Raw genomic sequence first — 12,562 nt, 5'->3', positions numbered from 1 at the left:
TGTTCAGAGTATAAAAGCTTTGCCATGTTCCTGTGCTTTTGACCTTGGTGAGTTCTGTTGTTAAACTTAGCCCAGGTTATCACAAATCAGCCTTTTATTAAAATAGTTGGCTCACACTGGTTCATCCTTACTTTTGTTCTCTTCCTCAAATCCAAGTATCAGCTGTTTGCCTCAATCACTGAAGTGCAAGGTCCTTTAGTTATTGTTCCAGACTCATCTCTCACTGCTTAGTCAAAACTACTCTCTACAACCTACACCCCCTTAACTCCACCTCACTGACTTGCCTACCTCTGAGCCCTCAGTTTCCCTAGCTTTAGTCTTTCTTTTCTAGTACGGATTTGAAGAGGATCAGAATACGCCACCCCAAAATATGCCACATTGGCATTAGGATTATTTTTAGCTGAAGGCAATTCAGAAATAGCAGACACAGGGCATAAATTTCTCTTTGTAAAAGTGTTCCCCTCTCCTGTACCAGGAAGAGGAAAATGACTCTTTATCAACTGAAGGCCACTTTTATCACCAGAGATGAGATGAGTCTGCATAACATATCTTTTTTTTTTCTTTTTCTTTTAGAACAGCACCTATTTATTAACTCACAGTTCTGTAGGTTAGGCTTAACTGAGTACTCTGCTCTGGGTATCACAAGACTGAAAACAAAATGTCAGCTGGGCGGGGCTCTGCGGAAGAAGTTACTTCCGAGTTCGTTCAGATTGTTGGCAAAACTCAGCTCCTTGCAGCTGTAAGATTAAAGTGCCTGTTACTGTTGTTGGCTGTCAGCTAGGGGGGCACTGTTTGCTCCTAGAGGCTGCTCTTTGGTCCTTGCATGGGACCCCCTCCATCTTCAAGCTAGCAAAGGTGCATCAACTCCTTACACTTCAGTGTCTCTGTATAACATACCTTATTAAACAACCCTTATCTGTCATACATTTCTTAGTCTCCTTCCCCCAAGTCACTACCCCTAAGAGTCCAAACCTCCCCGCCTTTCTTTGTCTAGTCACTTCTCCACAACTTATCCCTCTTTGTTAAAATAGTATATAGCCCCCAAGTCTAACCACTTCTTTGGGATTTTCACTTCTTTCCTGTGAAGCCCCCAGGCATAATACAAATGTTAATAAAATTTGTATGCCTCTTCCCCTGTTAATCCGTTTTTGTCAGTTTAGCTGTTATTTTTATATTTTTTCATTTTGCCCATTTTTGTGATTTATACAAGTCAACTCATATTATTTATATTTTTATGAGACTTTCTTAGTCAACATGATGTTTATGGAATGGATCCGTATGGATGCATGCATCTGTAGGTCATTCATTTTCCCCCTTAGCCAACATGTCATGCATATATGCCTTCTCTCTAAGGTGATTGTGAACTTTGGGAGCAAGGAACATGTTTTCTATAATGCTGCTCTCAAGGCATTCTTAGTGGCATTTATGACTTGTTCTTTGAGATTCTTAGCTGTCTTTTTAAAATATCTAAATTGGAGGAGAAAAGATGGAGGAGAATGTCCAAAGCGTTATTGAGATTTTGTACCGAGCTCACCCTTCACCCACATTGAGCCCTCAGCCCAAGAAATGGCCCTAAACTGCCCTGTGAGAGATTTAATTTGGATAATTACAGTTGGGTATGTATGGTGTGCCATGTGCTCTGTCAGTTCCTTTACATGAATTATTCTTTGTAATCCTCAAAACAAGCCAAATGAGGAGGTGTATTAGCTTGCTAGGGCTTCCGTAACAAAGCACCCCAAGCTGGGTGGCTTAAATAACCGAAATGTATTGTTTCATAGTTTTGGAGGCTAGAAGGCTGAGATGAAGGTGTCAGGAAGGTTGGTTCCTTCTGAAGAAGGTGAGGCAGAATCTGTTCCATAGCTTCTGGTGGTTTGCTGGCAATCTTTGGCATTCCTTGATTTCTAGATCTCTGCTTTCATCTTCACATGCTGTTCTCCCTGTGTGTGTGTCTGTGTCCATATCTCCCCTTTTTATAAGGACAACTGGATTTTTAGGGGGCCCGTCCTATTCAAGTATGACTTCATCTTAACCGATTACATCTGCAATTATCCTATTTCCAAATAAGGTCACATTCTGAGGTACTGGGGGTTAGGACTTCAACATATGGACTTCGGTTGTGGATGGGGGAGGCACACAATTAAGCCCTTAACAGGGAGATATTATTTTCTCCATTTGAAGATAAGGAGGTAGGCCTAGCGAGGTTATGTTCACTTGCTGAAGTGGAATGGCTAGGGACCCCAGGGTTAGTACGGTAACCTGGTGGTTCTGGGGTGGGAGGAAATGGAGGCAGTGCAGGTCCCCAGGAGCTACGGGGATGCTCTGGTGACCCAGATCATTGGCAGTCACTCCATAAAGCTGTTTAGATGAGAGGTAATGGGGTGAGCTTTAGAATTAGTGCAATCTGCCGCTCACTAGCTATGTGCTCTTAGGAAAGTTATTTAAGCTCTCACCTTATTTAAGTCCCACCGCTTCAGCTGTAAAATGAGATAACACCCACCTTGTGCAGTTATGCAGATTAAAGGGCACAGGGCAATGGGTGAGAGACGTAGTGATCATCAGAATTGATACCTATCCTCTCATCCCAGCCACAACAAATGGAGCTCGGGTCTGCATGCAAATTTCCTACATTTGGGGCCATTTTTTTGTTTTGTTTTGTTTTGTATACAGTAAAAAAAACACATAACATAGATTTACCCTCTTAACAATTTTTAAGTCCACATTTTAAGTCCACAATGTGCACATTGTTGTACAACAGATCTCTAGAACTTTTTCATCTTGCATGACTGAAACTCTATACCTATCGAAAAACTTCCCATTTTCCTCTCCCCCCAGCCCCCAGCAACCACCATTCTCCTTGCTGTTCTATGAATTTGACTACTTTAGATACATTACATAAGGGGATTCATACAGTATTGGTCTTTTTGTGATTGGCTTATTGCATTTAGCATAATGTCCTTAAGATTCATCCATGTTATAGCATATAACAGGATTTCCTTCTTTTTTTAAGGCTGAATGATATTCCATTGTATCTATATGCCACATTTTCTTTATCCATTTGCTCACTGATGGACATTTAGATTCCTTTTACATCTTGACTGTTGTGAATAATGCTGCAATGAACATGGCAGTGCAAGCATCAATTCAAGATCTTGCTTTCAAATTTTGGGGATGTATGTCCAGGAGTAGGCTTGCTGGGTCATATGGTAATTCTATTTTTAATTTTTTGAGGAACCCCCATACTATATTCCATAGTGGCTTCACCATCCTCCAGTTCAGGCCCATTTTAATTAATTTAATTTAGATAATTAAGCACAACCCTTGACGAGAAAAGTCATTTGAGTGGGAATTGGGGTGGGAGATGGTGGTGGAAGGGTCAGAAAGGAGGGGAGCAAAGGCAATCTAGAGAAAGGCTTCAGCACCAGCTGTATGCCTCTCAGGGTATTTCTCAAGGGGGTAAGAGCACTACTGGCCTTTAGGGCTGGACACTAAATGCCTCTCGAGCCACTGTCCCATGCATTACAGGAAGGTTACCAAGACATTAAATGTCAGTCATACCCCCAGTCGTTGTGCAACCGAAAACACCATTTCCAAACTCTCCCCTACGGATGGTCTGAACCCTGCTTGAGAGCAGTTGGAGGTTCCAACAGGCCCCAGGCTACATATTGTCTCTGGAAACCCCACGGCACCCAGTGCAGGGGTAAGCCCACTGCTGGTGCTCAAATAACCCTTCATGATTGACTGACTCTAGAATTCCTCTGTACACATCCTTCCTCACAGCTGGACTTCTCCAGCTCTATCTTCCATATTCTCCCCTGGGAGAAGCTGGTGTAATTTCAAGGATACTTAAGGGAGGAGGGGATAGTTCTTAGCTTGGAACATAGCACCAGGAGTCTCTTCAAAAGCACTTAGTAATCCGAGATGCCACTACACACCTATTAGAATGGCCAAAATCCAGAACACCAAATGCTGGCAATGATGTGGAGCAACAGGACCTTTCATTCATTAGTGGTGGGGATCCAAAATGATGCAGCCACCGTGGAAGACAATTTGGCAGTCTCATACAAAACTTAACCTACTCTCACCACACAATCAAGTAATCGTGCTCCTTTTTATGCACTCAAAGGAGGTGAAAATTTATGTCCACACAAAAACCTGCACATGGTTGTTTATATCAGCTTTATTCATAATTGCCCAAACTTGGAAGGAACCAAGATATCCTTCTGTAGGTGAATAGATAAACTGTGTTACATCCAGACAATGGAATGTTATTCAAAATTAAGAAGAAATGAGCTATCAAGCCCTGAAAAGACAAGGAGGAAACTTAAATGCATACTACTAAGTGAAAGAAGCCAATCTGAAAAGTCTACCTTGTATATGATTCCAACTATGACATTCTGGAACAGGCAGAACTATGGAGACAGTAAAAAATCAGTGGTTGGGACTTCCCTGGTGGTGCAGTGGTTAAGAATCTACCTGGCAGTGCAGGAGACACGGGTTTGAGCCCTGGTCCGGGAAGATCCCACATGCCGCAGAGCAGCTAAGCCCGTGCGCCACAACTACTAAGCCTGTGCTCTAGAGCCCGTGAGCCACAACTACTGAGCCCGTGTTCCGCAACAAGAGAAGCCACCGCAATGAGAAGCCTGCGCACCACAACGAAGAGTAGCCCCCGCTCACTGTAACTAGAGAAAGCCCGCACGCAGCAACGAAGAGCCGAAGCAGCCAAAAATTAAATAAATAATAAATAAATAAATTTATTTTTAAAAAAAAGATCAGTGGCTGCCAGGGGTTATGGTAGGGGGGGATAAATAGGCAAAGCACAGAGGATTTTTAGGGCAGAGAAACTACTTTGTATGAAACTATAATGGTGGATACATGTCATTATCTGTTTGTCCAAGTCCATAGAATATACAACACCAAGAATGCACCTTGGACTAATGTCAACCTTGGATTCTGGGTGATAATAATGTATCAGCGTAGGTTCATCAGTTGTAAGAAATGTACCACTCTGGGGGGCGGGGTGTTGATAATGGGGGAGGCTATATGTGTGTGGGGGGCAGGGCGTTATGGGGAGCCTCTATTACTTCCTCTCAATTTTGCTGTGAACCTGAAACTGCTCTGAAAAACAAAGTCTATTAATATATGTACCTATTTTTAAAACCCTACTCAATAAATAAGGTTGCCAGAAATAAACACCTTGGGCCAACAACTCCCTGCCATCATCTCCGTTTGCATTTTCCAAGCTTCTGACGCCTGAGACGTCTTATAACACAAAGTAGAGGGCTGGGAAACCCCAAGTGAAGTTGCAGTATCACTCAGAGATTTGTGTTTGAACCGCCATACAGAATTTAGCACACTTTGGGTGTTTCAATATAGTGATGCCAACCACTGGTACTGACGTGACAGGTCAGTGTTTAGTCCTCCCTCTGGGAGGAACTGCCTTCTGAGTTACATTTTCTCCTTTCTGCTTTAGTGATAAGTCTGAAGTATCATACTGAGTCAGTATTATAAAATGGAAGTTGTTTGACCCAAACGATTTATCCATTTATTGACCATAGATTAATTGAGTCAATAAGAGCCTAGTGCATTGAATCTGGTTTAAGTGTTGGAAATTTTCTAATCCTCAAATGCCAGGGGTTTGCAAAGAAAGAAAAATGCAACTATTACTGAGTGAAAGAAAAGCTCTGTCCCTCCAGATGCCTGCCTGGGTCTAGCATAGTGGCTTGCTTTCCTTTCAGATAAATTGTCATTGAAGCAAAACCAAGATAGGAGAAATGTGAACCCCCTCTCTTTCAACACTACCCATTGTGTTCAAATTCATAAGAAAGTTAAACGGCCGCCTTCCTCTTTAAGAAAATATGAAAGCTGTCGCTTTGAAATAGAATTCATTGCCCTCAGACTTTAAGCGCTATCTCTGTTCAGCTCCAACCGGATCTGCAGCCCCCTTCCAAAAAGAAAAAAGAAAAAAATTCTTTCTTCTCAGTGGTGAAAATTACCCCACCTGGAATGCACTCTTCAAAAGGCTCACGAAGCCTGTTCATATGAATGAAGCTGCTTTCTCGAGGGCAGAGGCGGACGCTGCCCTCTTGGGGCGCTTAGCCAACCTGGGAAAAGGAAGTCGCCTCGGAGGGCAGGGTAGCTGCTGAGGCCGCTGCACACGCTGCCTGCCGGCTCCAAGATGCAGTATCTAGACTCCAAGGAGCTCCTGACGGATGAAGAGGATGATGTTTTTTGTGAAGGTAAACACGTCATTCTGGCAGGAGCCTTTCTGATCTACTTTGCTTAGCTTTGACACTGTTGGAAACTGTGGCCTGGCTTGGGTAAGGGACTTGAGGACTTTGAAAGCATCCTGGATGGGATGGCACCCCAGAAGTACACTGCAGAACCCGGGACAAGGGAACTGAATGGTTCCTCCAAATAAATTTTTTTTTTTTTTTAAAGTCATGACCAAAGGTTTTGTTTAGGGTAGAAAATAGTACTAAAATTTCCCCTTGTCCCTCTTTTGTGCTCTCTTGTCTAACACCTTAAGGAAATAGTCTTTCTCCGTGCTCAGCACACAGCAGGACTGCAGGGCAGCAGCTGGACAGATGGGCCGCGGATGGTGCCCCACGGTGCCATATTGCTTTGCTCTGCACTACCCACCTGTCCTTCTTTTCTCTCTCTGCCTTTGGGTCTTGCCCTCTCCACTCTTCCGTGGACTTATTTGGCACCCCAACTCTGTCTCAGTTGCCTTTCCCTTTTCCTCTTCTTCCAGGCTGGGAGGCAGCAGCCATGCTAGCTTCTGACATCAACTGCACCGCTTAGGTTTCCCCAGGTAGACCGGTGTTGTGGGATTTGACTGTAAGGGTTGCAATTTGAAATGGCTAATCTTGTAATCTACAGATGCCTTGTAATCAAATGCTGCCTATGAGGTTGGGCTGTAGGCAAGAGCTTTTCAAGAATTTGGAACTGTCTAAAGAAGTGGTATTCTGGACTCGGGACCTCATAAACTTGTTGGTTTCCGCAAGAACCGTATCTGGTAGTTTTTAAAAAACTCTTATCAGGTAATTTTTTAAAGGAGCTCTAGTAAAATTTTTTGCAGTTACCCAAGTAGTACAAGTTCATTGAAGACAAATGAAAGAGTATAGCATAATAAGAATCCCTTGTAATCTAGTCATCTAGGAGGTTACCATTACTGATGTCTGTCTTCACATTACTTTTGTTGTAGCCTCAGAAATATTTAAAACCATAATTTGGGTTTTTATCACAATTTCAACCAGCTTAAAGAATATCTCCCCCAGCTTCCTTGCTGTTTGGCATGTTCTCAAGCTGTTGCTCTACTTGGTTGACAGGTAGAGCCACTGTGACTCGAAGTTTGATCTTAGGCTCCATTCCTCAGCTTTCACTTCTACTTAAAGATGTTTCTTCTGTGGGCTTCCCTGGTGTTACAGTGGTTGAGAGTCCGCCTGCCAATGCAGGGGACACGGGTTCGTGCCCCGGTCCGGGAAGATCCCACATACCGCGGAGCGGCTGGGCCCGTGAGCCATGGCCACTGAGCCTGCGCGTCAGGAGCCTGTGCTCCGCAATGGTAGAGGCCACAACAGTGCGAGGCCCGCGTACCGCAAAAAAAAAAGATGTTTTCTCTGTGTATACATACTTAGTTACTCCCTTCAGGAATTAGAACATGTTTACAACTAGGAAGATAAGCCTAAATGGGACAATTTGGTAATTATCTACCCAACCTCCAAAACGCCATGCCACATTTCTTTCCCCCAAAGGGATTTTTCCCTTTTACCAATGGCTACTGTGCTAAAGAGTGCCACCTATAGACGGATAGGTGAGCGGCCCCACTCTGAGGGAAAGAATTAAGACCTCAGCAAAGCAGGGCTTGATGAGTAAGATCTCTCTCTTGAGCATTCATGATTATCAAGGTGATTATTTCAACCTCAACAGCACGGTAAAGAGTCAAGTTGGGAGTCAGACAAGATTCCGATTCAAATTCTCATTTTGCTTCATATTACCTATGTGATTTAAGCAAGGTAATTGCTAAACTAAACCTCTGTTTCTTCAGTGGTGAGATGGGACAATAATACCTATTGGGTTGTACAGGGTATCTTCATAATAGATTCATAACATTTGCATTGTACTTCACAGGTGATATGCTTTGTACTTTCCAGACTGATTATCTCATTTAACTTAATCTCTAAAGATTAGAGAGAGAATCCTTGCAAGTCCAACATCCAGCATATTTGTATTCAGTTTTCAGAGTCATGGATCATGTTTGCCTATTTATGTGAAAGCTTGTCCGGGTAGTTCCTTCATTTTAAGTAAGCTCCCTGCAGGGTAATAGTCAAGAGCTTCCTCTCCAGACTTGCACTGCCTGGGCTTTGCCACTTAATTCACTCTATGACTTTGAGCTGGTTACTTAATCTCTCTCTCAGTTGACTCACTTATAAATGGAGTGCTAACTTCCTAGGATGGTGTGTGGATTAAATATTGTTACAGGGAAGGTGCTTAGAATAGTGTCTCAAACACGGTAAGCACTCAATAAATACTAATTCTGACTATGTGTGCACAAAAATGGGTTCTTAGAATAGGTTAGAAAGCAATGTATGAAAGGAATTCTGCACAGAGTTTTTTCACATGTCTGGTTAACCTAGTATATTCAGAATAGGACTTATTACAGAAAATCAGTTCATAAACCACTTTTCAGATGTATGCCTGGGTGGAAACAGCACTGGACAAGTTGTCCAGAGCCTGGATTGTAGCCCTGCACCTGCTGTTATGTAGATGTAGGATCTTGGGCAAGTCACTTACTTAATCTTGCTGAGCCTCATTTTTTACCTAAAACAAGAGTGTTGATTACACAATCTCTCAGATCTCATTTGAAAAGCTCCAGCATTCTATTACTTCATCTTTTCTGCACAGTGGCATACATCTACCTAGAAGAGTTCAAGCTTGCTCTAGCTTTCCTCCATGCTTTAAACTCACTTTAACATGCCTAAGAAAGCAGAAAGCTTTCGGTCCAGTGAGTTTCCTCTAACATAAAGGAAGGAAGATGCCTAGGAGCTTGTTACCAAGGCAACCATATTTCCTTGCAATGGCCACATTTTTAAAGGACCCTTTCCCCCTAAAGAAACAAATTTAGAATTTAGGTCCATTTGGTTAAAAGTATATATAATCCATTTAGGTTTATGGACCACATAAAGATCTGGGAAGAAGAAACTGAGTCATGCTCACAATATATTTTTTTAACTGCCTTTCTGAGATCCTGTTTGCTTCAGCTGTTGTTTTCTGTGGTTAAAGAAAATGTTAAAGTTCACGAAATTAAGAAGCATTGGTGTGTAACTTTGCTCTTGTTCTAGAGGAGCGTTGCATATGATTAGTGAGAGGGAGAGGAAGAGGGAGAGAGAGAAAAGCAGTCACCCACCTACCCACCGGAAACCCCAATATTTTATTCCTCTTTCTCTCCCTCCCTCCCCCACTCCCACCTCAGGTTGGCTTTCCAAATATCACTATGTATTTATTTATTCTCATATCACCATGCCATTTAGAAAATGGTTACTATCCAGTAGACTTTATTCCTTCTTGGGGGAATGATTGGTTTGATTACCAAGCTATTGAAAAACCAGTGATTGGAATTAGAGGGCTTCTTTCCCATTGTTGTTTCAAACTTATCAAATTAAAGGGCTTTCATCTGTTTTGTCACTGTGCCTTCTTGACAGCCAGTCTGGTGTATGTTAGTAGAAATAGCTGGATGGATAATAATAGTAATGATAACTCTAACAATTATGATGGCGATAATAATAATAGAAAAAAAGTGTCACGCACAGTGGAGGCCCTTGGCCAGCTTTCAAGAACAGAACAGGATTCGTGTGTGGGAGGAAACAGTTCCCCAGGTGGTGGTCAGCCAGTAGGTTAGCAGTCAGAATGACTCCTTGGCACAAGTTAAAGTTGCAGTCCTTCTTTCCTTAGAACCACAAGCCCTCACTGCCTTTGTTTTCAGCAGTGCTTGGTAATCTGTGGTCAAGTGCAATGATTAGAATAATAAAACTGCACGAGTTCACGGTCATGTGTGCAAAGTATTTCTCAGGCTTATATAGTCCCTGGACACTTACATGTCTTTTAAAATCTTGCTTCTAGAAAGACCACAGGAAACTGCAAAGCTTTGCCAGACCTTCGAATGTTCTGGTACAGTGCAGCATAGCATAAGACTACTTCTCCTGTCCTGGATTACAGTATCTAGGAAAGTTGTTTCAAACTCCCCAAAGGAGAAGAACTGTCCCAGATAGAGGGAAACTCAAAGGGAAGTCCACTTGACCATTAGCTGCCTGTCGCTCTTAAAGAGACTGACAGAGGCTTGAAAAAAAATGCCACACCCTTTCGAACCAAACCTCTCTCCCTTCCCCAAGCCAAGTAAGTTAGCATTTTTTTCCCTTTCAATGGGATCTTCAGCTCAGAGAGAGCAAAAAAATTGCAAAAGTTTTAACAAAAAGAGAATTGTAAGTATAGAATAGATGCCCACTTTGTCTTTCTGTGTAAACTGCTTATGAAGCCAAGGTAGATTTTTTTTAATGGGTAAACAATTATGCAACCTGTTGTAATCTGGCATGTTTTGATATTTACTGAATTACATTTGCCCTTTCCAAAATTAAAAGAAAGAAGGAAGAAGAGATTAAATTAAGATTATGTACAAAGCCAATAAATCCTGAAAGTTCAGACTGGTTAAGTCCATACCCTCTATGGAAAAAGTGTTGAGAAAGAGAACATAAAAGTGTATGTGCTTTGGTTAGAGAGAGAGTTGGACCTTTTTGTTTGATTATGCCACATTTTATAGCACGTAGATATAATAATTGTTATTTAGCTATGTCAGCCCTTTCTCAAAAACATCCATGTCTGGGGTTCTCAAGTGGACCCAAGTAATGGGATTGGAGACGGGACAGGAAGAGGCTGCCTTAGTTTCCTGGGTTGAAAAAAGTTGGCCACTCTTTGCTTTCGCAGTTTGCAGAGATTGCTTGGGTCAATTTCCATTCCTGGGATCCTGGATAAACGTTTTGGTTGGAAGTTGTTTTCCCTACTTTATTTGTCACAGGGTCTGGAGCAGACACAGACCTCCCCACAATATTTCATGCCTGTGTGACCTATGCCTTGGATTACTGCAAAACATTCCCTTCCCATAGATGTCTAGGAAGCTTACTTTGGCTGGTGCCAAAGAGATGGTGTCATTTCAGGGGCACAAGCTAAAATAGCACATTGCACTAAAGCTATGCAGGCCGTCTTAGCCCCCAGTCCACCCTCCTGATTTATGGCCCCCAGTGACCTCAGGGTGACTTATTTAGATCAGGCCAAAGCCAAAAAGGGGCCCAGAATCACAAAGAAAGCATTTTAAATGCTTATTTAATATCTCTATAGGCAGCCAGTAAAGTCTTTTTAGGAATAGTATGAGATAGCCTTGAGTATATCTTCTACAGGACTTGAGTTGAAAACTACAAGTATATGCATACCCATCGTTTGTGTGTGGGGAAAAATAGTTTAAAAAAAAAAAGGAAATGTGTAGTTGTTATGACCAAAGCAGTGAAATAAGTTGGGAGTATTGCCCTTGCTCTTTGATGGGAGTTACTTCACTTACTGAAGTCAACCTATTTATTAAAGAAATGTGATGTATCCCGTTACCTATACCTCACATGTTTTACTGTGCTTAGCAAGTGTAGGCTTATTCCACTTCTCATTTATTTTTGGATGGCTAAATTTTGTCTGTTGATTGTTTACCAAACGGCTGTGATGTTTAATGAAAATGTTTGCAATTCAGTTGGTTTCAGGAGAGATTTTAAAGAAGGAAAAGGTATTAGTTGAGTCAAGTTGAAATGACTATTTCAAGTACCAGAAGGACAGAGAGGAAGAAAAAACAAAAATAGTGACTGGTCCTGTCAAGTAAAAATGGACAGAAGAAAATGAAACCACAATGCAGGGGCTGGTGGGATATTGAACATTCATGTACTTCCTTGACAGTAAGTTCCAGGCTGGATTGGGGGCTGGTTTCTGGGGCGCCTGAAATGTGGAGATGCCTGGCCGACTAGGAGGGTGATGATTCCATACCATGTGTGCACTGCAGAGTGAAGGGATTTGTCAAGAATCTGAAGTGTTTGATCCTTGTTGATAGACAAACCAGGTCATTTGAGCTGAAAAACCACTTCACTTTGTGCTGTGTAGACGGAGTGTATCTCATCACTCATCAAGAATTTCCCTTCAAGAAAAACGACAATTTACTTGATCACTTTTAGATATTTTTAAGAGAAAGATTTTGACATATACGCTGGGATAACAATCAAAAGGCAGGTATAATGGCCAGCTTCACTCCAGAGGCAAGTTAATGATAATTTATATTATCGTCATTCTTTCACGTGTGGACTTTCCATATCTTATGCTTTTTCATGCCTCAACTTGCTTAACAGAGGCTTCAGGCAGAAGACACTTGAAGATCAATGATGGATACAAGTAAAAAATTCTAGATGTTAAAATATAAAAGTGAGGAAAATGTGAACTTTTGGCAGGGTGAGGTGTCTATTTTCCCAACTGAGGGAGAGAG

General features: G+C 42.0%; 1 protein-coding gene across 4 annotated transcripts in view; it reads left to right on the top strand.

Annotated features, from left to right (window-relative positions):
* RIPOR2 (RHO family interacting cell polarization regulator 2) overlaps positions 1-12,562 on the top strand; it is a 210,885-nt gene that overhangs the window by 92,541 nt on the left and 105,782 nt on the right. The window contains exon 1 of one of the 4 annotated variants that reach the window (XM_022562347.3): positions 6,075-6,236. The exons of the other annotated variants lie outside the window; for them this stretch is intronic. Within the exon in view, the coding sequence (XP_022418055.1) occupies positions 6,176-6,236 (61 nt within the window). The 5' untranslated portion in view covers positions 6,075-6,175. Of the gene's footprint in view, positions 1-6,074; positions 6,237-12,562 lie in introns of those variants that run through there. 4 annotated transcript variants of the gene reach the window in all.

Source organism: Delphinapterus leucas, chromosome 10 (assembly GCF_059928025.1).
Source record: "Delphinapterus leucas isolate spDelLeu-1000000601 "Yukka" chromosome 10, BTC_Dleu_Yukka2, whole genome shotgun sequence".
NCBI lineage: Eukaryota > Metazoa > Chordata > Mammalia > Artiodactyla > Monodontidae > Delphinapterus > Delphinapterus leucas.
The sequence above is the reverse complement of the archived record's forward strand: the minus strand, read 5'-3'. Positions and strand labels throughout refer to the sequence as shown.